Source organism: Hypanus sabinus, chromosome 25, assembly GCF_030144855.1.
Source record: "Hypanus sabinus isolate sHypSab1 chromosome 25, sHypSab1.hap1, whole genome shotgun sequence".
NCBI lineage: Eukaryota > Metazoa > Chordata > Chondrichthyes > Myliobatiformes > Dasyatidae > Hypanus > Hypanus sabinus.
In genome coordinates, this window is record NC_082730.1 from 39,935,727 (window position 1) to 39,962,147 (window position 26,421).

The 26,421-nt window shown below is 40.1% G+C and overlaps 2 protein-coding genes across 3 annotated transcripts; both read right to left on the reverse strand.

Moving 5' to 3' along the window:
- Positions 1–1,692: 1,692 nt before the first annotated feature.
- Positions 1,693–18,262, reverse strand: LOC132381191 (reticulocyte-binding protein homolog 2a-like). The gene is made up of 2 exons (XM_059950483.1): positions 12,287–18,262; positions 1,693–1,758 (listed from the first exon to the last, which is right to left on the reverse strand). Exon 1 carries the CDS (start codon positions 13,620–13,622, stop codon positions 12,564–12,566), a length of 1,059 nt encoding a protein of 352 aa, XP_059806466.1. The 5' UTR covers positions 13,623–18,262; the 3' UTR covers positions 1,693–1,758; positions 12,287–12,563.
- Positions 18,263–18,399: 137 nt separating this feature from the next.
- LOC132381192 (pleckstrin homology-like domain family A member 2) lies at positions 18,400–25,455 on the reverse strand. 2 transcript variants are annotated; one of them, XR_009507971.1, is made up of 2 exons: positions 24,769–25,455; positions 18,400–18,826 (listed from the first exon to the last, which is right to left on the reverse strand). XR_009507971.1 is itself a non-coding variant. In XM_059950485.1 (2 exons), exon 1 carries the CDS (start codon positions 25,247–25,249, stop codon positions 24,863–24,865), a length of 387 nt encoding a protein of 128 aa, XP_059806468.1. In that variant the 5' UTR covers positions 25,250–25,424; the 3' UTR covers positions 18,400–18,826; positions 24,848–24,862. The 2 variants fall into 2 exon arrangements, 1 of the variants encoding a protein (XP_059806468.1); XM_059950485.1 differs by having other exon boundaries at positions 24,848–25,424.
- Positions 25,456–26,421: the final 966 nt, after the last annotated feature.

Below are 26,421 nucleotides of genomic sequence, written 5' to 3' on the forward strand. Positions count from 1 at the left end.
TTGTGCATAGCAAAGCAGCAGGTTAACAATATTATGTACACTAATACAGTGCCAGAAAGAACCTAATAATAAAAAAGAGAGGTATGATTTTTAGAAAGTCTGCAAGATTTGTTTTCTCTGGAAGTGGTAAATTAACTCTGCACATCAGACATCAAAGATACCAACAACTTGATCAGAAAATCCCAGTGATTAAGTAGCCTCATGGCTCAATCAGCACATGCACTCTAAAGCTTCATTGCCTTCTCTTACTTATTCAAATGACAAGGAAGTTATTCTCAATGAGGAATCCACGGGCTATGCTACTGGTTAAAAATCTGTGCCCCTCATCAGAATGTCGAGTCCCAACAATGATGCTGATTTGGAAATGCAAAATAAGCGAAAGTTGCCGGAAGCAATCCTGAAATGCATTCTTTGATAATAACATATGCTCACTGTGACCTTGCAATGGTGGAATTGCAGTTATCTATCAGTGATAAGCATTGTAAAAAACATACAGCTCATGAGGACTTCACTCACAAGTAAGCTTCACTGCTTTCAGAAGAATTTGAGCACGTGCTCCTCCTACAAATGTTATTTCCAATGCCATTCACAACTTCAATACAACCCAAAGTGTCTTTAAACAATGAAGTGCTGTCACTATTTAATGTAAAAAGTGCAGCAGCCAAGTTGTGGAAAAATAGCATTGTAATTTATTTAGAGCTTTATTGTCATTGCTCAAGACAACAAAATTGCAGAGCTACTCCAAACAGAATACTGGCAATTCTTTTTTATAACACAATGAATAAATTTAAAATTACTTCAGAGTTATTTACAACAATGTTATGTTTTATAACTCCAAAACATAAAACTCACTGGAAAGAAACATGGCAATGGGAATAGGTGTTTTAGTTTCGTATTTAGTTTAAGCCAGACGTGCAAATATGACATGGTGATATAATTCTCATACTTATACATATAAGCCATAATGAATTACATAAACAAATAAAAATGCTTAATGAAACAGTATATTTACATTATTATTCAAATATTACTGAAATATTAAATACGCAACACTCCTCACTGCTCAGGTATAAACTCCAACTCAATGTACAATAGAGGTCATCTTTAGTATAGATATTCACAGCTGAGTAAGTTTTAAATTGTTCTATTCAGGCCTCAAGACTTAGTCACCGTGAAGGCTTCCTTACTCTTCTGGGATAACGTCTTTCCTGACAAGGGGATTACTTTGTTTAGCAGGTAACACATGGCTGTGAAACAATCTCAGTTTCTGGGGCCTCATTCATGGTGGTTGCAGGAGTTGACTCTGGGACTGTAGGAAGTGCTTCTGACAGCTTTGGACACCTTCTTCTCAAATGAATGACTCTGTTCTCCTCAACTGATCCACAGTATGTGTCATCTCCAGATGACACCAGGCACAATCTCCACTATGTAGAAGAGTGGACCAGTTCTGTTCTTAATTTTTCTAAGTACCCACTTTGATCATCTGTGTCATCATTCACAGGGACTGCTAGTCTAGTCTAGCTCCTTGTTTGAGGAGCTTTCAATTTGACTCCGCTGTTTGTCCTTCATATTCCTTCTGAGATCCTGATGAGTGTCCTGTATGGTAAGTTTTTCAGGAGTTTCCTTTTCCAAAGTTAAACAGGACAATCCATCAACATTTCCATCATACATTGTCCACTTGAATTTGATCTTGTAATTGTGTTCTCCCAGAACAGCCCGTCTCTGCATTCATGCTATTGCTGTTTGTGGAACGCCCTTCTGTGGATTAAAAATGGACACTAATGATTGATGACCAGTAACAATGGTAAAATCTCTCCCATACAAGTACCGGTTAAAAAGTTTTACACCTCATACCAGGCTCAAAGCCACTCTGTCAGTCTGTGCATAATTTTTCTCTGCAGCAGGAAGGGAACTTGATGTAAAGTCTATGGGGTGCTTGCTTCCATCATTCATAACATATGACATCACAGTGCTTATACCATAAGGCAAACTTCACTGGACAATGTGCATCATAATGTATACGTAGTGTCTAACATCACCATTTCCATTATCTTTTAGAAAGCCACCTCAAACTGCTTTGTACCATGCCATTTCTTCTCAATCTATATCAATGAGTTCAAGGGATAGAGCACAGTAGATGAATTTGGCAGGAACCTGTTATAGTAATTGACAAATCCTCAAAAGGACTGTAACTGTGACTCATCCTTTGGCCCTAGGGCATCAATTATTGTACTACTTGAAATTTCTCAGCACACCAGTGTAATCCTTGTGCATCAATAGTGTGTCCTCAAGTAAGTGATGCTAGGTTCAAAGAATTCATACTTGTTCTATAGTGTTCTGAGTGCATAATCTTCTAATTTACTTAACACTGTTTTGAGATTTTGGAGATGTTCCATATCATCCTTATCGGTAACAATTATGTCATCCAGGTAATAATGAGCAGCTGGGCAGCCGTGCAGCACTTGGCCCAAAGCTTTCTCCTAGGGCGCAGACACAGACGCTACTCCAAAAATAAGCCTATTATAGCAATAAAGCCCTTTGTGAGAGTTTATGGTGAAAAACACTTTGGACTCTTCTTCCATCTCCATCTGTAAGTTGGCCTCAGCTAAGTCCACTTTGCTGAAGTGCTTCCCTTCAGAAAAGTTTGCAAGGATGTCCTCTATCCTGGGCAAAGGGTATTAATCTACTTTCAATGTTGGGTTGATGGTCACCACAGACCCTGACAGACGTTGCATGACTGGCGTTGCACATGGGCTCCACTCAAACTTGGAAAGAATTCCTTCAGCCTCCAGGTGACCTAACTCACTGGTTACATTATCATAGATGGTATAAGAAACTGAATGAGCTTTACAAAACTTGGGTGTGGCATTTTCATTTAACACTATTTTACACTTGATATGTTTGTGTTTTCCAGTGCCATCTTTGGACACTTACGTGGCATCATCCAGTACCTTTCTTTATTCATTTTCGGTTAACTCTCTTGCAGGGGATGTGGCATGCAAATGGTGGATGGATCTCCAATTAAGTTGTAGTCTCAGCCAATCATGATCCCACAATGCAGGTCCTTTCTGCTTTTAACCACAGAACATGCCCAATATGGCTTGCGGTTTGCTTTATTTCACCATTAAAATTGCCATTCCCAAAGGAGTTATTTCTTCTTCATTATAAGTTCTTAGTTGAATATCTCCAGGCTTCAGTTCAGTATCCTTGAAATGCCACTCGAACTCATTTTGTGGAATGACTGACACAGCCGTGCCAGTGTCTAATTCCATTTCCATGAATTTGCCATTCACTTCTGTTGTAAACCATATTGCTTGTCTATTGTTAGTTTTCACATTGTAAATCTCAAGGCTACGCAGTCTTGTGACACTCTCATCATTATCAGATTTTTCATCAAATGTATGCAGATTTGTGCTCCTTTTAAAATTGCACCTTGACTTTTTAACTTTTTCTCTTCCCTATGCAGTCCACGTTTTTTTCTTTGCACAACTTGTTCTTTATATGTGTCTTATTATGTTGCATTTTCTGCAAGCTTCGCCATTAAGCCTGCATTGGTCTGGTGTTTGTGAGTTGCTGCCACAATGTTAACACAGAGTGTTTGACCAGGCAGGTTTCTGTTTAGATATTGCAATTTTGTTCACAATCACTTTCATTCCTGAATGTAACTCAATTGTATCTCTGGCTGCTGTTTCCATTGATACAACTATTTCAATTGCTCTTTTAAATATAAGTTGTGCTTCAGTTAGAAACCATTTTTGAATGACTTCTTGTAAAATTCCATGAACTAAACAAACTCTTAGGTCAATAAGCCTATCACTGAGCTGACAATCTCAGACAACCTCTCCAATTCAGCCAAATATGCTGAAGAGGACTCCTCTTTCTTTTGATTCCACTTATGAATCTTTGCAATCAAAATGGTTTCAGTTTTCAATTATCCTGCATTATATTTATGATATCAATAAAGCTCATTTCGGCTGGTTTGGTTGGAGCAGTTAAACTTCTACATAAACTGTATGCTCTTCTACCCAATGCACTTAGCAAAACTGATACTTCCTTCACATTTTCTATTTAATTTGCTTTAAAATACTATTCAATTTCCTCAGTATACAACATCCAACTATCTCTTGTGCAATCTTTCTTTTCAATTAGTTTTGTGTTTTGGAGTTGCAATGATGTCAGGATGAGCAGAGGTACATAGTTTGACAAGAGGCATAGCATCAAATGTGCACACGGAAATGTGTCGTCTGTGGCTCAGGAACAGATCTTTAACCTCAGAATTCCATTCCAGAGACAAGTGTATAAAATCTAAACTGACACTTCAGTACAATCTGTTTAAAGATCATCATTTAGATGAGATGGTAAGCAAATCTGCCCAGAGGGGGAATGAATAATTCCTTAGCACGATTTCGGTGAAGAATAGGGTTGCTACCAGACCCCTGGCCATTATTAATCCTTCAATTAAAATCAGAAAAAAAATTATTACCCCTAGCATTGAGGACATCTTCAAAAGGCAGTGCTTCAGGAAGGCAGCATCCATCATTAGAGATGACCATCATCCAGGACATGGCCTCTCCTCATCTCTACCATCATAGAAGAGGAACAGAAAAATGTAGGCTCGCACTCAACACACACAAAATGCTGGAGGAACTCAGCAGGTCAGGCAGGATCTATGGGAAAAAGTACAGTTGATGTTTCGGGCCGAAAGCCTTCAGCAGGACGTCAAATTGGATCTCAAACAGGTGGTAAGGAAGGGCTCCCTCACCTCTGCCCCTCTGACCCTCAACACAGGTGCCCCCCAGGGTTGGGTTCTATGTCCCCTTATCTACACCCTTTACACCCATGTACTGTCACACACAGCTCTAATCTGCTGATCAAATTCTCCAATGACACGACATTGATCAGCCTTATTTCTAGTGGTAATGAGACAGCCTAGTGAGGAGGGGTTGACACGCTGACACAGTGGTGCCAGGATAACAACCTCTCCCTCAATGTCCAGAACACAAATGAGCTGATTGTGGATTACAGGAGGAAAGGATACAGGCACAGTCCAATCATTATAAATGGGTCTGCAATTGACAAGGTGAGTAGTTTCAAGTTCATTGGTATACACAACACTGATGATCTCATATGGACTGTGCACACTGGCTTCAAGGCAAACAAAGCACAACAGTGTCTCTACCACCTCAGGCAAGTGAAGAAGTTTGGCATGGGCCCCCAAATCCTCAAGACCTTCTACAGGGGGCCTTACTGACAGCATCCTGACTGGCTGTATCACCGCCTAGTATAGGAACTGCACCAACCTCGATCGCTGGGCACTGTAGAGAGTGGTATGGATTACCCAGTGCATCTGTGGACATGAACTTCCCTCCATTGAGGACATTTATAGCAGCATGTGCAGAAAGAAGGCTGGAAGATCATCAGGGATACCAGTCACCCCAACCATAAACTGTTACAGCTGCTTCCATTAGGCAAACACTACCATAGCATTAAAGTTAGGACCAACAAGCTTCTTTCTATAAGCTATTTGACTTTTAAATTTACATGTCTGTACATTACAATGGAGTCATAATGCAAAGATTTTTGCTCCCTCACATTCTGAGATGAATGCAAGACTTAAATTCTAATTCTTATAGCAATTGGCTATGGCTGCTCTGTACTGCTGAGACAAAACCAACAAATTTCATGACTTATGTCAGTAATAATAAACCCAATTCTGATCATTTTCACAAGATGCTTGTAAACTTTTACTGATGGGTCTTTGAAAACATACTGACCTACTGTATGATAGTACAATACATGAGATGCAACAAGATTGACCAGAAAGCACTTCAACAAGTGATCAGGAATGCACAGAAAGTCACTGAGACTCAATTACCAGATATGGAAACCACCTACAACTCGTGGTTTTCTGCAGCAGACTTGCAACATGGTGATGTACTCATCCCACCCCAGTAGTCACCTGTTGAAGCTCCTAACATATGTCAGGAGAGACAGAAACATCTCTGCACGGATATCCAGACTGAAAAACAGCTTCTTCCTCAGAGCAGTCATGCAACTGAACAATGCCACCCCTCCCCCTGCTTACCCACCGTCCATAGGCACAATGGAAAATCTCTAAGAGCAATAAGTGGAAGTGCAATATTTGGGTTCAAATGGGCAGCTGCCTTACTTTGACTCCAGAGCTCTTTTTTTTAAATTTCAGCTTTAATTCTTGATGCTATTTTTTGTTTTATCATTTTATTATATAACAAGGGCATGTGCAATATTTGAATAAGGTAGCCGCTGTTCTATAAATTTTAGAGTTGTAACTTGGATGTCATTTGTTGTGTATTTAATATTTCAGTAATATTTAAGTAGTATTCTATATATATTGTTTGATTAAGCATTCTTCGTTGTTTGTATAAGTCATTGTGTGTTATATGTAAAGGAACATAAATCACATATGTTATTACGCCACCAAACCATATGTGGGCACCTCACTTGAAGTAAAATTAAACTAAGACATGTATTCCCAGCTCCGTTTATCCTACCAATTAGTTTTATATTTTGGTGTTACAAAACATAACACTGGAGATGATGAACCCAAGATGACTACCTACTTGTTCAAGTGCAGCAAAACATTTGAGTTGTAAGAAAAAGCAGCGAAGTACATGCTTTTTCAGGAAGGGACAGGAACAGCCAAAGTAATAAACAAGGCAGAAAATAAACTAAATATGAAATGGTTCATAAACACTGAGTGAGGTGTGATAAAAATTATGATTTTTTTTATAAAGCAGAATTGGCTGGCTTCATCAGCACAGCTAAGGTACCTGGGTTCAATTCTGGCTTCTGCTGCAGTCAGCATCGAATTTGCACTTTCTCCCAGAGACTAGATTTGAATGTGGGTAAGCTTGAGGAGTTGCATTTTGGGAGGTCAAATGTAAGAGGAAGGATTCAGTCAGTAGCAGTGTCCTTATGAGCACTGATGTCCAGAACGATCTCAGGGCGCCTGGAATGTGTCAATACACGTGGATAGGGTGATAAAGAATAGGGTAATACTTGCTTTCATCAGTCAGGGCATTGAACAAGCAAGTATGCAATATCTGTGCAGTTGTGATTATGAGTATGCTAGGAGGGCATGTGGAGGCTTGGAGAAGGTGCACAGGGCAGTCGCAAGGATGTTACCTGGAGCAGAAAATATTAGCTATGAGAAGAGGTTGGATTATTTTCTCTGGAGCATTAGAACCTGAGAGAAATATATAAAATTATGAAAGGCATAGATAGGGTAGATATTCAGAGCCTTTCTCCAAGGATGCAAATGTTAAACACTAGAAGCCATTGCTTTAAGGTGCCCGTGAGAGTGGGAAAAATTTAAAAGGCAACTTTATACACAGAGAGTGATACGTGCCTGCGATGCACCATCAGAGAAGGTGGTAGAGGCTATTACATTGAGCAGCTACTTTATTAGTTACCTCCTACACCTAACAAAGTGGTCATGAAATGTCTGTCCGTGGTCTTCTGCCACTCTAGCCCAACCACTTCAAGGTTTGATACGTTGCGCGTTCAGCATACCACTGTTGAAAAGCATAATTATGTGAGTTACTGGCAACTTGAACCAGTCTGGCCCTTCTCCTCATTAACAATGCATTTTCACCCACAGAACTGCTGCTCACAGGATTTTTTTAAATGTTTTTTTGCACCGTTGTCTGTAAAATGAACTACCTAGAAGAGACAGCTGTGTGTGAAGGTCCAGTAGATCAACAGTAGACCCACTTTGTCTAGCATCAACAATCACTCCATGGTCAGAGCCACTTCCTTCCCCCATTCCGACGTTTGGTCTGTACAGCAACTGATTCTCTTGACCATGTTTCATTGCATTGAATTGCTGCCACTTGATTGACTGAGTTGATATTTGCATTAACAAGCAGGTGTACAGGTGTACCTAATAAAGTGGCCACTGAGTGTTCAGTAACAACGTTTAAGGGACAATGATCAGGCACAGGAACAGGCAGTGAATGGAGGGGTGTCATCCGTGTGCAGACATATGGGATCAGTTTAATTTGGCATCATAGGCAGCGCAAAGATTTTGAGTTGAAGAACCTGTTCCGACGCCAATCTGTTCTATGTTCCTCATGTGGGTTACCTCGCAATGCTCAGGTTTCCTCCCACATCCCAAAGATGTGCAAATAATTAGCCCAAACGGCAACAATGAATTTACTCTAGTATATACCATAGATGCATGGTAGAATTTGCGAAAGAGTCAACGAAAGGGAGGGGAAAATAAAACGGGGTTAGTAAAAATGGCCACCTGATGGTTGGTAGAGCCTGAAAGGGCTGAAGAGGCTTTTTTCATGTTGTATCACTCTGTGACTCTATATAAGGTAATGAGGGACAGGGTGAGAAGTATTTCTAAAACATTTGTTGCTTAACCAGGCAAATTGCCCAGGAGGAGTAGTTGCTAATGTGGGTAGGGAATGTTTCTCTAAAAATTCCTGCAGTAGCTGTTCATTCATGGAAAGTCCTTAGCCAATCAGGTCATACTAACGTGACATCTATTAAATATTTTAATGAAAAGGGAAACGGAACCTTCCTAAACATTCAAAAAATAAACAGGTTTCTACTTCAGCTAATCTTTAAAATTTACCCCAGACAGCTCCATCAGTAGAACAGATTGTGCAAGCATTCTTTCCAGTCTCTCAAGCCAAGCGCTACAAAGTGAGCTTAGAAATATAACACCGAGAAGGTCAGTGCTGTGTCGACCATTTCCACTCCTACCCTCAGTGAAGTGGCACAAGGTCAGAATACATTCTGATGATGTGGAAAAACAAAAAAGCTGGAAATGACTTTCACCTCCAGGCATGCAGGATAATAAAAATAATCACAAAGCATACACATGGACTACACAAGGAACACTTATGCAAAGCAAATAGCAATATGATTTGAAGTGCTACTTCCACATTTGCCCATTCCATCCCTTTCAATTCTAATAACTCGAATCCGAACAGGCAGAATAAGCCCCAGCTACTTATTTAATCTTTTCCAGCACAGGTATATTGTAAACTGATCATGGTCTTTCAGTAGATTGTACTCTAAGTTAAGTACTGTAATGATAAGGCACTCTATCACACAGTTCATTTAGTGTCAGAAGGCAGGTCCAATACTGTGACGTCTCCAGTAGCGTACAGAAGTGGGGTCACAAGAGACTGCAGATGTTGGATCTGGAGCAACACAGAAGGTGCTGGAGGAAATGAGTCTATTTCCTTCCATCAGTACTGCCTGACTCACTGAGTTCCTCCATCACCTTTCCTGCTTCTCCAGAGTATTAGAAATACTGTTTCTGAAACAGGTTTCCAGTCTCTCTTCCTACCTGGGCAGTTCAAAGTAAATCAAAGTTCAAAATTCAAATTGTTACGTACCCCATAACTGGGTCACTTACCAGCAAAGATAGAGAGGTCCGTTGAAGTCTGATGGTACTATTTTTAACAGTATTTATTGATAAAATACACAAAAATAATATCAATGCAAACATGCAGATAATATACGTCGTCAACACTAAATCTAAAAGCGCGTGTATAATAATAATCAATAAGTATTGCTCTATCGTTGTCTAGGGGATAATGTATTGTCTGATGGAAATATAAAAGTCACTTTAGTTCATTCAAGCTGTAGGCTGCAGCCTTTGGTTGGAGTCAAGAGAGAGAGTTAAACTTATCCATTCCTTTCATGAGGTCAATCCTTCGAGAGTCGTTGGGGGACTGGTTTCCCCTTTGTGGTTAGCTAAAGCCGTGCTTCCGTGGCAAGACCCCCAATTCCGAGGCAAATGGAAAAGGACGCACGTGGGCTGTTTCCACCGGCTTTCACTATTACGCTGTTACAGGAGTTCTAGCGTTTCTTCTGGTGCGTCTGAGGGGCTGTTCCCACAGACCCTCTTTTATCCTGACTCACAGGGTCTCAGATGTCAATCAGGTTGGGATGATGCAATCCCTCCGCCAACCTCCCCCCCTCAGTTCATCGCCTGGGGGCTTCAATGCATCGTACAGGATTCAATACACAATTCCGTCTCCAAGAGACAATAGTCAGTATCAATGGTTCCACCTTTCGGAGGCCAGGACACATTCCAAACTCTTCTGCATGTCCTTCTCTCATTTCCTGGGTCTCCTGAACTGACTTGCGATTCTTGCGATTCTTGAGAATCTTGTGATTCTCAAAAAGGATGGGGCTACTTTGTACCCTTCAGCCCCTCAGAGTTATGGCACATTCGTAACACCCCTTTCTTCAAAGCATTTTCACCAGCGGTGAATACAAAGTAGTACAGAGTCTTACAGGATTTTAGAATCTAACACAATACAAAAGTTTTTTTTTTCTACAGAGTAATACAGTTGTACATTCAATTCAGCATCTAAACAGTTAACAATTACAGTGTTGCTTCCTTTAATATCTTAACATCTTGTACCTTACTAAAGTCTTGTAGCATCAGACTTCAATTTAATAACCACCTATTTTTATTTCTTTCCTTCAGCAAACAAAAACTAGAGTTGTGATCTTAGCTTACGTTTATACTACAAAAGTTAATGCAAATACTAATCTTTATGTTGCTTTCAAACGTAACAGGCAGGCTTCCATGGGGTTGTCTTTATTATTCACATGCTTTGTCAAAATCCCGTAAAACCGGCTTTTGCTATTTAAAAATGGTGACCCCATTAACCTTCGCCTCTTTTCCGGTTAATTCCCACGTGGGGAGCTTGGGCCCCCTGGCAAAATAGGTTTTCGTCCACTCCTTCCATAGGAGTTATTTTATCAACAATGTGTCCCAAACTTAGACCGTCTTCTGAATTTCCACCCAATTCGTTAATTTTACGCATGTTGCTAGTTTTCTCTTCAGGCTATTAGTTTTCAGTTTGAACTCTTTGTTCAAACAGCATTTCAAATTCTGCCTTTTCACACCACACTCTGGAATAACAATAGCGTGTGCCCCCACCCGTCACCTTCCAACTCAACCTGTAAGTGATCCGCAGGCTTTGTGGTATCACACCATTGTCTCTGTAGCCTGGTTGCTGCCTTTTTTTTATCAATCCAGCCTTTAAATTTTCTTCATTCAATTTGGGAACTACATATTTCCAGTTTCCTTCAATAATAATATTCATCTCCCCACTTTTGATTTCTGCATCAACTTTTAACACACCTTCGAGCACGAACACCTGGGAACTCTCACTTCCCACTATTACCAAGGTTAACCCTTTCTTCCCTGAACCAAGTCTATCTGACCCACAAGGACTGCATTCCTTTTCAACTGAATCAAATACCTCAGACTTTTTCTGAGCTCCATTACTAGGTTCAGTACCACGTACATCCACATCTTGGACACACTCAAACGGGACATTTGCCTCTTCCAGGCTTTCAATACCCGTACCCAGTCCAAATTCTAAATTCCCCTGATTCTCCCAGCTACTCTCTGGGCAACTCCCTGAGTAAAAAACTTCCGGAGTAAAACTCCCTTCCCTTCCCCGCGGGCTGAAACAACCTCATCTGCCAACCCAGCAGACTTCTTCAAGTCCTTTTCCTCTAGGGCTGCCCTCATTTCATTATCAGGAACACCTTTAGAATTTTCAACTTCTTCAAACAGTTCTGCCAAACCAGACAGATCATCCATGTCCAACTCTGGACCTTTTAACATCTCTATCTTTTCCTCATCTTTATTTCCTGCCTTTAGAACTTTTCTCCTCGCTAAGGGCAGGTCTACCTCCTCTCCCTTACTTTCTTTCACTTTCCTACTCTTCATTTTACCACCCTCTAAACCCTCGTGGTACATGGTCGGTAAAAATGTCTCGGCCAAATCAATACTGGCCTGATTTAAACTGCTCTCTGTCTCAGCTGCCTTTCTCAACATGCTGTGAGTGACCGCGCATGCGGGATAGATCTTGGAATCTAGGGGCGGAGCCTCAACACTCACAGGCTGTTTTGTCAGCATCATTGCTGCCCAAACCTTACCACCGGCTAAATCATTGCCCAGAAGGACGTCTGCGTCAGTTCTCAGGAATTCTGATTGCACCCCCATTTCAACTGGTCCAGAGACTAGCTCACAATTCATAATGACCCTATGCAAGGGCACCATTTCCATCCCTTTGCCTATTCCTTTCACAGCTACCATTCCCATCTTGCAACCAAAATCCAGTACCTTACTGCTAATCAATGACAGTTCAGCCCCCTTGTCTCTCTAGATCCGTACTGGAACTGGTGTGTCTCCCTCCCTCACAGACACGGTTCAGTTTGACATACAAGTCTCAGACCCTTCCCATACTCTGTCTACCTGGGGATCTCTTGTCGATTTACTGATTACCACGGCACATCCGATAGGGACCGCTGCTTTCCCTTTTTCTGTCTCTTTCCTCGGAGCAAAGCACCGAGATGCAATATGCCCCCCCCTTTCCGCAATTAAAACAGGTCAAGCCCGGAAATCTCTGGCCGTCTTGCCTTTCCCCCTCAACCTTACCACTAGCTCCCGGCGGGACCTCTGCCTCAGCCGGTGGGCTTTCTCAATTGTTCCCACGGTCTCTCTGGGAACTTTTATTCGAGGAAAACTTTGTCTAGTCGGTTAGGGCATATTCATCTGCAAACCTAGCAAATTCCGAGATGGACTTATTCGGCTTCTCATTCAAATACATCCAGATATCCTCCAAAACACAACCTTTAAATTCCTCAATCAGAATTAACTCCCTGAGACGCCAATAATCCTTGTCCACTATTTCTGCTGTACACCAACGGTCCAAGAGCACACCATTCTCATAGGCAAACTCGGTATACGTCTGATTCCACCCTTTCTTTAAACTCCTGAACTTTTGTCTATTCGCTTCAGGTACTAACTCATAACTCCAGAGAATGGCCGCCTTTACTTTGTCATAACTCTCCTCCTCTTCCTCCTCCATGGACAACACCGTATATGCCCGTTGTGCCTTCCCTTTTAACACACTTTGTAACAATGCCACCCACTGCTCTTTGGGCCACTTCTGATTCACTGCCACCTTTTCAAAAAGCAAGCAATAACTGTCAACATCCATCTCCTTGAACGGAAGTACTAACCTCAACTCCCAACTAACATTAAACCGCTCCTCCCGGTCTGACCCTTGATCTCTTCGCCCTTGCCTTAACTTCACCATCTCTAAGTCATGTTTCCTTTGTTTCTCTGCCTCCCCATACTCTCTCTCCTTCTCGGCTCTCTCCTCTTTCTCAGCTGCTTCCAGCTGTTTTAACTGAATTTCATGCTCTCTTTGTTTCTCAGCTCTTTCCTGCTCCCGTTTCACCTTTAACTCCTTTAGCTGGAGCGCATGCTCTCTTTCTCTCTCGCCCCTGTCTTTCTCCTTCTCAGCTGCTTCCAGCTGCTTTAACTTAATTGCATGTTCCAACTTTAATTTCTCCAACTCTAACTGAGCCGTCTCACTAGCTGGTACCTTTTCAGGAATATTTTCCAACACCTCAGCTGCAAACACATTCTTCCCAATATAATACTGAGTTATTGCCCTTTGCACCTCCCGTTTTTTCATGGACAACCTCACTTCTGCGAGGTTTAGCCCTTTTGCCAGATTTGTTAAGTCCGATTTGGTGGCCGCCTCTAGAATCGGGTTTTCTATAAATTCATCCACGTCCATCTTTGCTGGTTTCCCGTCTGGCTACCCACGTAACCAGATCCAAGTTTGGACTTACAAGCCCGATTCACTGGCCTCCCAATTTGGTGTCAAATCTCGAGACGAGAACCCCAACTGTTACATACCCCGTAACTGGGTCACTTACCAGCAAAGATAGAGAGGTCCATTGAAGTCTGATGGTACTATTTTTAACAGTATTTATTTATAAAATACACAAAAATAATATCAATGCAAACATACAGATAATATACGTCGTCAATACTAAATCTAAAAGTGCGGTATAATAATAATCAATAAGAATAGCTCTATCGTTGACTAGGGGATAATGTATTGTCTGATGGAAATATAAAAGTCACTTTAGTTCATTCAAGCTGTAGGCTGCAGCCTTTGGTTGGAGTCAAGACAGAGAGAGTTAAACTTGCCCATTCCTTTTATGAGGTCAATCCTTCGAGAGTCGTTGGGGGACTGGTTTCCCCTTTGTGGTTAGCTAAAGCCGTGCTTCCGTGGCAAGACCCACCAATTCCGAGGCAAATGGAAAAGGATGCACGTGGGCTGTATCCACCGGCTTTCGCTATTTCGCTGTTACAGGAGTTCTAGCATTTCTTCTGGTGCATCTGAGGGACTGTTCCCACAGACCCTCTTTTATCCTGACTCACAGGGTCTCAGATGTCAATCAGGTTGAGATGATGCAATCCCTCCACCAACCACCCCCCCTCGGTTCATTGCCTGGGGGCTTCAATGTATCGTACAGGATTCAATACACAATTCCATCTCCAAGAGTCAACACCAGATATCAATGGTTCCGCCTTTCGGAGGCCAGGACACATTCCAAACTCTTTGTGGATTCTGCATGTCCTTCTCTCATTTCCTGGGTCTCCTGAACTGACTTAATAGTGATCTTGCGATTCTCAAAAAGGATGGGGCTACTTTGTACCCTTCGGCCCCTCAGAGTTGTGGCACATTCATAACAAAATTACATTTCTTATCAAGATACATATATGTCACCATTAAATACCTTGAAATTCATTTTCTTGCAGGCATTTACAGGAAAATAAAGAAATACAATAGAATTTATGAAAAACTAGAAATAACAAAGACTGACAAACAACCAGGGTGCAAAAGAAAACAGATCACGCAAGTAAAAAAATAAATAAATAATACTGAGAGCATGAGTTGTAGCGTCCTTGAAAGTGAGTCTATAGGTTGTGGAGTCAGACCACATTGAGGTGAGTGAATGGTTCAGGAGCCTGATGGATGTAGGGTAACAAATCTTCCTGAACCTGGTGGTGAGGGACCTAACCCTCCTCAAGGTAGAGGCAGAAATGACACACAAATTTCAGAATAGAAAAGAAGCACTTCCCAAGTTGTTTTTAGTAGAAATTCTCGATGCCAGATTTCTCTTCCCAAAGTCATGTGCATATCAATTTCAAGAATTTGAAAATGAAGGAAAAAACTGCCAAAAATCTGTTATACTGGAGATCTATACAAATTTCAAATGGCACAAAACTTGTGGCACAGACCAGACAGATCCAGGCAACACACATTTTACAATTTTACTGACTGGTGGAGTAGTGGCAGAACAGTGCCTGGCTCAACAATTTCCACCAATAACTCTATATTCTACATTCTGTTATGTTTTTTTCTTTGATGTACTTAAGTAGGGAACAATCTGTTTGGATGGCATGGAAACAAAAGCTTTTCCCGTATCCTATTGTATGTGACAATAATAAACCAATTCCAGTTAAGGAATCTGATTTGAATACTTGGGCAAACTTGGAAACAGCAATGAAGAGGCTGGGCTTGGAATAGGAAGGTCATGAAGAGGCAGGTAGGAGACTATTTTTAATGGAATACTGTAACTTTTTGCGACCACTATTGAATTCCTGCATTAGCCTCAGTTCCTCCTCTTCAGGTGGATACTTACAGTACAAGGTAGTCTAAGTATGCAAAAGGCATGTGATCCTATGCAATTACTGTCAATAAGTAGGGAATATGAAATGAAGTTAAGTGGTCTGTGCCAAAAAAAGTATTAAAAGGTAGCCTAGACTTTAAGAGTTATGCAGCACAGAAATGGGGCTTCCAGCCCGCGTTATCTACGCTGATCTTTTTGCCCATCTACAATAATCCTATTTGCCCATATTGGAGCTGTATTCTTCTGCAATTTGCTCATTTTAGTATCCATCTAAATGTCTATTAAATGTATATTGTATCTGATTCCTCCATCTCCCCCCACAGCACACTCTGGACATGAACCACTCCTTGTCTTAAAAACTTACCATTCAGAATTCCTTCCTCTCACCTGAAGCATGCTGTTTTGATGGCCCTATGTTGGCAAAAAGATTTTGATTATCTACCCTACTCATGCTTCCCATAACCTTATATATTCTGTTTTTGTTCTACCTACAAAAGTGTTCAAACTCTCATTTTCCCACATTATACTCCAACTGCCAGCTTCTTGCTGGGTGGCTGAATCTATGTATATCCATTCCCATGCTCTTTGTGTCCTCCTTGCAGCTTGCAAAACCACCTATTCCTTTTATAGCCACCAAAATTTGATACAATACACCCAGTTCTTCTGTGTGAAATTGTACTTTATCTGCCTTATTAGTAACATTACTTCAGGATATAGAACCAACAGATGGGTCAGCTGATTTGGGAGGTCTTTTTGTTTAAATTTGCTATTGTTGCTCATTTGCACAATTAACAATTTTCTGAGTAACAGCCTGCACTGGACATTTTATGAAACACTGTAAGATGCTTCAAAAGGGCCAATTCAGAAAATAATTCTGAGCCAAACAATAACATCAGGCCTGGTGATCGAATACTTAGCCAAAGAGATACGTTTGTGCAAAAGTTCTTAGGGAGAGAGGATTCGTGTAGAAATTCCAGAGTTTAAGCCTGGATGATAGAGGCAACCCAATAATGGGATGACAGAATTGGGAACATGTACAAGGCCAGGCTGCAGGAAAGTAATAGATTTACTTGGGTTGCAAGGCTGGAAGTTGGGGCAGACGTGAAGACCTGCAGACTTGAACAGAAGAATGAGGAAGTTAAGGTGAAGTGTTGTCAGCTGTGATCCAGTGGATGTCAGTGGTCACAGGGATGATAGATTAAAGTAAGGACGCTGATATTGTTGAGATCCAAGCACTAATCTTTTTGGTGCCTCCCTAGTTACTGTCTGATGGCTTACTGTAAGACAAATTCATTTACTTCACTCTGGTTCTTGTGTCAACCAATTTTCAATTCATGCCAATATGCTTCAATCAGAACGTGTGTTCATGTTACACGTTGACCTTTAATGTGGTACTTACTTTCTGAAAATCCGATGTATTACATTCACCGGTTTGCCCTTACCTATTGTAACAATTACAGCCTCAAAAAAAAACTCCCAATGGGTTTGTCAAACATGATTTCATTTCCAAAATCCATGTTGACTTGATCTAATCCCAGTGATATTTTCCATAATAACCTCCTGCATTTTCCTTACTACAGAAGTGAGGCCAACCAGTCCGTAGTTTCCTTTTTCCTCTCTCTGTCTTTTTTGAATAGGGCTTGCAATAATCATAAGGGTTTGCTCCACATCATTGGAAAGAACTCCAGCAGCCCCAGAATTGTCTGCTTGGAACTGCATTACAATTATTGAAATCCTGGACACTAACAGTAGCCAGGAGCAACTCATGATCCCAGGAGTAAGGTCTATTGCCATACTGAGCTTCCAACTCTCAAAAGGTTCCTTTGGATTCACCACTGAGCAAACCCCTAGTTGGCCATCTTCCATTCTTTGGTCTCTCTGCTATCTACAAAACCCAGCCCACTATTTATTTTTCCTGGTTCAGGTCATAGTCCTCATACAAACTAAGTCATGAAAATATTAAGGGAAACAGCCCACCGTATATCAATCTAATATGATATGATCTATTTCCCATTAAGTCCCTCTCAGTAAAGGGCTGTTCACAGTCCACTGGATTGCTAATAATTTAGGATCTGGGCTAGAAGATGTGCTCAGATTTAAGAAGGTTGATGGATGGTAGATTGCCTATTCAGACATCTTGATCTGTTAGACTTAAGATCAGAATCAAATGTTAGAATTTCTGTTTTACCAAATCATAGAATTGAATTCTTTTTAAGGGTGGTGTAGGCCTTTGAATGTAAAGCAGCCAAGGAACCAAGAGATGCTGAAGGAGAACAAAGTGCCACCAACATTCATGTAGAGATTGACATCATACTTTGGTGATGATAGTGAGTGATGTGTGGATGAGAAATTGAAGGAGGTAAGGCATAGTGATTGGCAGATTTCCCACAATTCCTCTTAATTGCACAATAGGCTGCTACCCCAATTCCAAAACATATAGTTGTATCACATTCTTGGGCATGTGGCTATTCCTGCCCAATATTGTGCTGATGCAGGTGCAGAAAATCATGTATAGCTTTTTCTGGGACAATTGGATAGAACTGGAAATCAGCTCAGAAAAGTTCAGGTCGAGTGAATTTCAAACAGGCACAGTAAGACTTGGGTGAGGAGAAAGCAATTATACACTGGCCTATAATTTCATAGGTTTTTACTTCTTATAACTAAGGAATTACTGTCTATTATAAAAAGCTAGTAATTTTCTGTACTCTTTAATGTTTCAATAATCAAACTCAAATGCATCCAGCTATTACTTTTGTTCTATCTTGTCTCTGCTTCCCTGTAATATTCACATTGGGCCATCCCCTTCTTTTTAAAGACATTTTGTTATTTAATGGTAACTTTGCTATTAAATACAAAAGAGGTTCAGTACGTAGTCATCTGTTTTTATTTACAGCGTTTCAGACAAAAAAACTGTCATACAGATTGCAAGATTTCCCTTTTGGCAGAGTAAAATCACAATGTGAAGCATTGGAAAGACAATATATCTAAATAAATAAAGTCGGCAGAGTAATTTACAATGTATTATGCATGACTTTAATGAAGTCATCACTACAGTGAATATTGGTCATTTAATAAATAAAAAATTAAGACTTAGAAGCATTTTGTGAATAATGAATCTGTTTCTAAATTATTATAGTCCTTTTCATGAAAATACATCTATTTTGATTCATGATTGTCATTTGGTTGAACTGATGTATATTCTTATTGATGGCAGCAGACACAATTAATCCTGTCCATTCAGTATTGTTTGGTTGCAGGTGAAGTATTGTTCATTTCTTTTGCATATTGTTAATACCTAGAGGCAAAGAATGACATTAGATGTTAGACAGCAAACAAGACTTTAACACAAGAAATAATGAGGTAAGGCATTTAAAATGTTAAACTAATAGTTTTGAAAATCCAAAAATAAAGCTCTGTGTAGCCATGGGAAAGTATCACAAGCCACTCTCTCAGACAGCCAGATTTAATATTTTCTCTTCACCGTTTATATCTTTTATATCAATCCCTCATGTGGCAATGAATCATTTCAGAAATATTCCCATGTGCAGAATGTATCTCTCACAATAATTCGCCCGGGTGAGATATCATTAATGTGCAAGCCAGTTTTAATTTGTAGCATGCTACTTGGGCTTTGCTGTCAGATCCTTGCTCAAAACCAACAAATGATGGTATTTGCAGGAAGTCACTCCACAACAGGCAATTGCAAACTTGAATTCCGTTGTCCTTACCAATAGAAAATAACTGTATTCTGCTCAGTTACAACTGCTGAAACCACCTAGCTCCAAAAATAGGGTTGATTCTAAAAATAATCAGTGCATATTCAAGCACAATTCAACAAATACAAAGTTACTTATTTTGAAAGTAGACCATCACATTTAGGACCAAACCTGCAATGTGTCCTTGCAAGTCAGTGATTTATTCACACTTCTTTCTAGTCTGTCCCACAGGACTGAGAATAACCTACTTCTAATCTGCTTTTATGGATTCTGAAGTGGCTATGAGGCCAGTTAGGGAATCCCAGGTTTTTCCACAGATGGGCTAGGTTATGTCCAATCGTGATTTCATGTATTTTTGGCACACTGGCAGCATCAAATTCAGCTAGTAGTGAAAGGAAATCAATTAATCAGACTTACAATGTCATCAGAACAAAAACAATAGCAGACCATATATTTTCTGTGGTTGTCCAGCATTCAGTAAGAACATGGCTTGATCCTTGGCCTCAATTCCTCTTATCCACCTGTTAACTTCAATATTGAGCATCCATATCCCACAGAGGTACAGAAAAGAACGACTCACAGCCTTCCAACTTGATCTTTGCCTCTCCACCACCTCCCACATAATAGGCCAACCAATAATCTGGCTGCTCCATGTGTTTCAATGACATTACCTCTCAGAGCACAGGTGCATTTTCTCCTCAGTCCCCTCTCTGGAAAACCAGCATGACTACACATTCTCAATGATTCCCAATAGTGTAGAATTCTCTAAGTAAACAAATTGCTTGACCTATATTTAAACATTCCACCACATGAAAATAGTAATGCACGTTCAGACTTTTTTTCAAAGTTAAGTGCATGCGTAATCAGTTGCAGGTAAGCTATACTACCTTCAATACTGTTTGCAAGGTTAGAAAATAGTAATAAATCACTTATAAAGAATAACAAATCATAGGCATACTTTTCTCCAAGTTTGTATATCAATCTAATGTTCTACTCATGAGTTTAAAAATATAACAGAATTAAAGATAAATTAAAAAATTATTGTTGAAATATATTCACTCAAAACATTAACTTAAATTTGTAATACCTATATGTCAAATATAATAGTATAGTACTTTCTAAGATACATTATATTCTGGTTATATCAGATATATGATAGGCAAGCCATTATGAAAGAAAATCAGTAATCTTGATTGTATTTTTAAATGGTGTGTGTCAAAGATAGTCAATGATATTGCTATACTTTACTACCAAGAATGTAATCTCTTCACTTCCTCTACCACCAAACCGCCATTTAGTCATCAGTAACATTAGCAACCAGAGTTTCATCAACCTCAGAAATATTTGTTGTGATCAGTCTACTATATTTCCCTAATCCATCATTCCATTTTTGAAATATTCAAAGCCCTTAAAGAAAGACAGTGGCATTTAGTTTCTTGAGGGGAGTTCAAGCACCAGCCTTCTGATGTGGTGTTGATACTGCAGTACCTTTGAATCTGAATGGTGCCATCAATGGATCATTTAATGTTTAAAGGACTCAAATGACCCAGACTGGTCTATTGCATGTTTTATCTCAAATTGCAACATAATCACAAGATTGATTTTAATCTTCTAATGAATTATTTGGAACTTCCGTTTGCACAAAGTTCAAAGTAAGATCCTCAATAACCTATTTATCCAAAAATGAATGATCAGTTTTTGAGAGATAAATCCTTAGTGTTCATATATTCACTGTGTAATAGTTTAATAAGCTATCACAGAAATAGTTTATAACTAATTAATATCCCCTTTGGTAATAAACTTTAAAATATTATTATAAATCACAGAATATCACATGAATGTATTAAACAGTCATTCCAGTCATTCCTGCCTTTTAATAAAACGGTGAAAATGTAACTTAATGGTGACAACTGTAAAAAAAAATTAACAATTTCATTGATCTGGAACCAATGTTAATGATGTTCATGTAAGAGTATTATTCTGCCTTGTAAAACAACTACAGGAGGTTTAGTATAATACAAGTTACATCAGGTAACATGAAAAGTTCATTAACTGTATGCTGGAAATCAAATTAAGATCTACTTCACTTAAAATCCTAAGAAGATGTCATTCGAAATTTCAGCTTTCAATATTTGACATCCTGGATAACCCAAGAAGTATGTAAAAATCAAGCATAATTAATGATAAGTTTATCTACTGAAAATTTCAAATGAGTTGTGTCAAGTGATAACTTGTTTCCTTACAAAATTTTCAATTTATAATGTTAATTTTTAAAATGATAGTGCTAAATTGAAAAAAAAATCCATGCCACCTGTTCAACATTGTCATATTAAAAAAGACTCATAAATTGAGATTTTAAAAGGTCACAATTTATTTGAACAAGGCTAAATGTTCAAATAATTGAAGAGGGACGAATGGAGGTGGCAGGATATAGGATAAAAAGAAAATCTGCAGATGCTGAAAGTCCAAGTGACACACACAAAATGTTGAAGGAACTCAGCAGGCCAGGCAGCATCTATGGAAAAGAGTACAGTCAATATTTCTTCTTCAGAAAATTCATCAGGACTAGTGAAGGGTCTCGGCCTGAAACGTCAACTTTTTTCCACAGATGTTGCCTGGCCTGCTGAGTTCCTCCAGCATTTTGTGTGGTTTGCTGTCATCAGGAGTTAAACAACGTGCACAGGTTACAGAGATTTGGCTTAAATATACTTGATGTGAACACTGGATGCCCAAAGTGGAATATTTTTCATTCCTCAGCAATAAAATCATTCTCCTTAATGAGCATTAAAATTCACCATAGAGGTCCAACTGCCTGTAAAGATCCCTCACATCTGTAACACCAATTTTTAGGTCCAAGAGCGAGGAATGGCATGAGGTTTGGATGATTTAAGCACCAGGCCAGATTGAAAGGTTCAGGGTGTCAGGGTCAATCAGTTCAGCTCATTGCCTGCTAAGCTTTGCTCATCTCTGCGCTAAACTGAGGCAGTGGCCTGCAGCTAATGAATAAGTGGCCTGCAGACTCATGAATCAGTGATCACAGGCTTCACGGCTGTGGACTCACTGTCATGAACTTCAGTTCTGTGCTTGCTTTTGTCATTTGCACTATTTGTTTTTGTTTCCTGCACACTGGTTGTTTGACAGTCTTCTTTTAAATGGGTTCCATTGGGTCTGTTAGCTTTGTGGCTGCCTATAAAGAGGTAAATCTCAAGGTTGTATATAGTATACATACTTTACCTAATAAGCATACTTTGAACTTTGTCCAAGTCTCAGACGTGGCAAGTTAATCCCCATTGTATAATAATATTCTGCTCCCTGCTTTGAATTAACTTGTTTTGCCTGAATACTTATGGTTTACAACATCAGCAAACTGCAAAGAACCCTGTGCCCCATGACAAATAACGCCACATTTTCTTTAAGTCATTCTGCACTCCTCATGAAATTCTAATGTGACTCACACTTGAAAATAAAATCTTAAAGCAAACAGTGTCAATTTCTACCTTCAGCCACTTTCAAATACTTCATTCCACCACCAAAACAAACCATTTATTATCATGCTTAATTCTCTTCAGATTCCTGTGCACCTTAACTTTATAGACAATCATTTTACCTGATAAAGATTCTACAAGCTTACTTCAATTACTTTAAAATTATAATATTACCATGCTATTATGACACAACATCAATTGTATTTGAATACTAGGGAGGGGCTTGAGACAATATTTCTGAATGTAACAAAGGGTATGTACTCCATTCACAATTTACACAAAGAAACCAGTTAGTGCTGAATTAAAATTGTGTTGTCTCATAGTCTTAAAGATACCATTGTACACAAATATTGTATAACTGTTGACTTAGAATTTTTGATGGAATCATTTGTTTCCATCTTCATTTTTCTTCAGAGTTCAACTTTTAAGATTTCACCTTGTAAATTTTTTGGACACAGGAAGTCGGTTTTCCTTTTGCCTTCCTTAGTGAATATAAAAATGAGTGAAGATATGCTGCTCACAACAGAACTGAAGAGTTCAAAAGTTTTTTTAAAAAATAAAGACACCTACTGCATCTTCAGCATACAATGCACAGGCCTAAAACAGCTAACTTCAGAACAAAGCTGCCATCTATCTAACCACCCTGATGGTTAGAGCTTCAAATCAATTGTAAATAGAACTATTCCATCAGCTCACATATCAAGAAAAGCCACTTGGATGAGACACTGAATGACTGATGCCATAATGGAGAAAACAGTGCAGACAGATGAGATGTAAATTTTTACCATGATATTGAAAGTTCTAACCTGTTGTTTATATTCAATTACCAATTGACTCTTCCTAGTTTTAAACTTGTAAATCTTCTACTTCCTCATCAACACATTAGGTCTATTATTACCAGTGACATGCATATTTAAATTCGTCCTCATAACATCAATGTTTGAACTTCTTAATGGAGCATAATTCCTGGATTTCTTTCCTGATCTTTTGTTACAGGAACCTTTCGCAATCTAACAGCACAGATTGTTAATTGGTTTCAATCAAAACAAATTGTTACTGTGCTTAATTAGTACAGCAGCGTTACTGAGCCCATGAGAATGGCGTAGGGAAGATGTAGGAACTACTGCAAGTTAGATTATCCAAGTTACCGGAGTCAAAAGGTCCAGAATGTGTGGGAAGTTATAATATCTGCTTTCCTATCAATTGAAACGTATTTTTACAATGTTGATTTCAACATTGAGATGTGAATTTTTACCACAGCCCCTGTGGAATGTATAAGTATATACACTAGTATAAAAGTTTAGTGTTAGCTTTAAATTAACAGTATTATTTAAATACGGTGGTTCCGTACATATTAAGTAAATATTTGAATTTATGAAGAGTCACTTACATCCAAAAGGTAGTTCCCATCTGCTTCCTAGGTTGTATTTTAATCCTTTCTAACAAAATGATGCTAAGCTACTGGATTCACAATTAGGTATCAAGATAAGATTTACTTTTATTAACATTCACAGTGATTGGGTGGCGGCACCTTTTATACAAATAGCCTATTCAAGTGTCTTGGCTGATGTTCAGAAAACTTTCTTTTGTGTGCTGGGACTTCAGAATTGCATCCGGTGGCATTTATTGCTGTCTGCTGGTGGGAGGGTGCAAATGCCCAAACATGCAGTTTTCTACAAAAGTACAATTATTGCAATTAAAATCGTTTCCAAACATCGATTAAAATAATTTGTATCGGAATGTCGGGATGAAATTGTTCGGAAATCACACCCCCATCTTCCTAAACCCATAACCAGGCCATAAGAAGGCACCGCGATATTTCTTAGCATTTGCTTGCTGCGCTAAACTTTCGTATTGGTGCAATAAGCTGACACAACTGTGAGCCGTTGGACATTGTATACATGTCCTAGGAGAATTACTTGTTCGGTGACAGGAATGGTGAGGGAAACAATGCCTTTGTTAAGTTATCAGTGACTACTCCGCGTGTCAATCGCCTGTTGATCCAATTGAAATGGATTCATTCATTTGCCACTTACTGGTAAACAACACGCAGCCTTCAGTGGGAGAAGGCGGCGGTGATGCGACAAAGAAGCATTCTGCTGACCACCAACTCACCCTGGTGTCTTTGGATCAGGACATGGTGCTGATTGCAGTTGGCGTGCAGATGTGAGCCAGCTGTCGGGATTTCACAGACTGAATCGCCTGGCGGTTCTTAAACTGCACCATGCCCAGTGTGATCTCGGCGTTCCACGTCGAGTCTTCCAGGCACCTGAAGTCAATTTCCTTGTTATCTGCCATCACGATGGTGAAATAGATGTATCTGCCTTTCCTCTCCACGCAGTCCACCGTCTTCATGTTTTCAAAGGCGAGCACTTTGCATTTTGACCGGCTTGCCTTCGGATCGTGGATGCACAGCCCCTCGTCCGTCAACAGGCAGTTCTTCCTTTTCCAAAGCTGCAATAAGCCGTCGCTCCTCTTCTCCAACTGCCCCTCCTTCAGAACGTTCTGTCCGTTCATTTTCGCCGTACTCTGATTCTCCTTTACTGCAAATATTGTCTAGGAACTTGGGATGCAGGATCCTTCTAGTTCATCTCTCTCTCTCTCTCTCTCTCTCTCTCTCTGTCCCTCTCTCTCTTTTCGCTCCTCCAGCCTGTGCTAGCGTGCTGCTCAGGATCTGTTGTAGCATGCCCAGATGGCTTTTTATTTCAATTCAGCATTTCTTCGCCCAACCCTCCGCTGACGTCTCCCAGATCAAAGGCTCGGTCCTACGCAGCAGTCAGTCATTCGGGCCACTCGCAGTCCGGGGAGGTTGGGGGTGGAGGTAACGGCGAGACTGTCTGTCTGTGGTCAGGGAAGATTTGGGGCTATTACTCGCCCAAGCGATGGGAAAGCCCCTACTTTTAGTCTCCAACGTCAGCGAATCACCAAAGCCCCCCCCCCCCGCATCTGAAAATGCATAAATATTCCTTCTTAATCTTTTGAAATAACGCAGGCGAGCCACGCTTGTGTGCAATTCTTCCTGGGCACCATGTGCTCCGCTCCTGAGAGTTACCGTGTTTTACAAATAATGCCATTGCCGCCCATTCTAGTTGATGGAAGCCGCATTCCGAAATGTAGGAATGTGCTGCAACCCAATGCTTTTAACATTGGTTTAATTTTGACACCTTGCCCAGGGTCCTGTGAGCACCCTGCACTTTCTTTAACACAGACCCTTATGTGCTCAGACTTTACCCCAGTTCGTCAGCAGGTAGGGTTATTCGTCCAGCCGATTCACTGTTTTCCCCGTTTTCTCCCACCTCTGAAACTAGTGCGGGCTGGAAAGAAAACACCGCATATTGCCCTCATGAGATTGAACGGTGCTTGTACGGGCTTTGTCTTGCTTCCGCTACCTGATTCTGCAATTGTCCTTGTTTTAAGGTCGTTTATTCTGGCCTTCAGCACATCTGGTATTTTTTCCTCATCACCTGTAACAGCCCTGGATCTTACTTATTGCCCAGGGTTAGGGAGAGGCTTTTGTTTTAAAAAACTTGCTTTTTTAAGAAACGAAATCAGCATTGAAGGCTGAAAACCCATGGCCGAACAACGTCACAATGATTCTGGTCATTACTTTTATCCCATTGAAACAATAAAAAGGGAAAAAAAGTTGGAAATCGATGGTAGCTGGGGGGGGGGGAGGGGGTGTGGGGAAC

Excerpts from the sequence above, each read along its gene's own strand:
- LOC132381191 (XM_059950483.1), bottom strand. The coding sequence starts at position 13,622 with ATGGACGTGGATGAATTTATAGAAAACCCGATTCTAGAGGCGGCCACC.
- LOC132381192 (XM_059950485.1), bottom strand. The coding sequence starts at position 25,249 with ATGAACGGACAGAACGTTCTGAAGGAGGGGCAGTTGGAGAAGAGGAGC.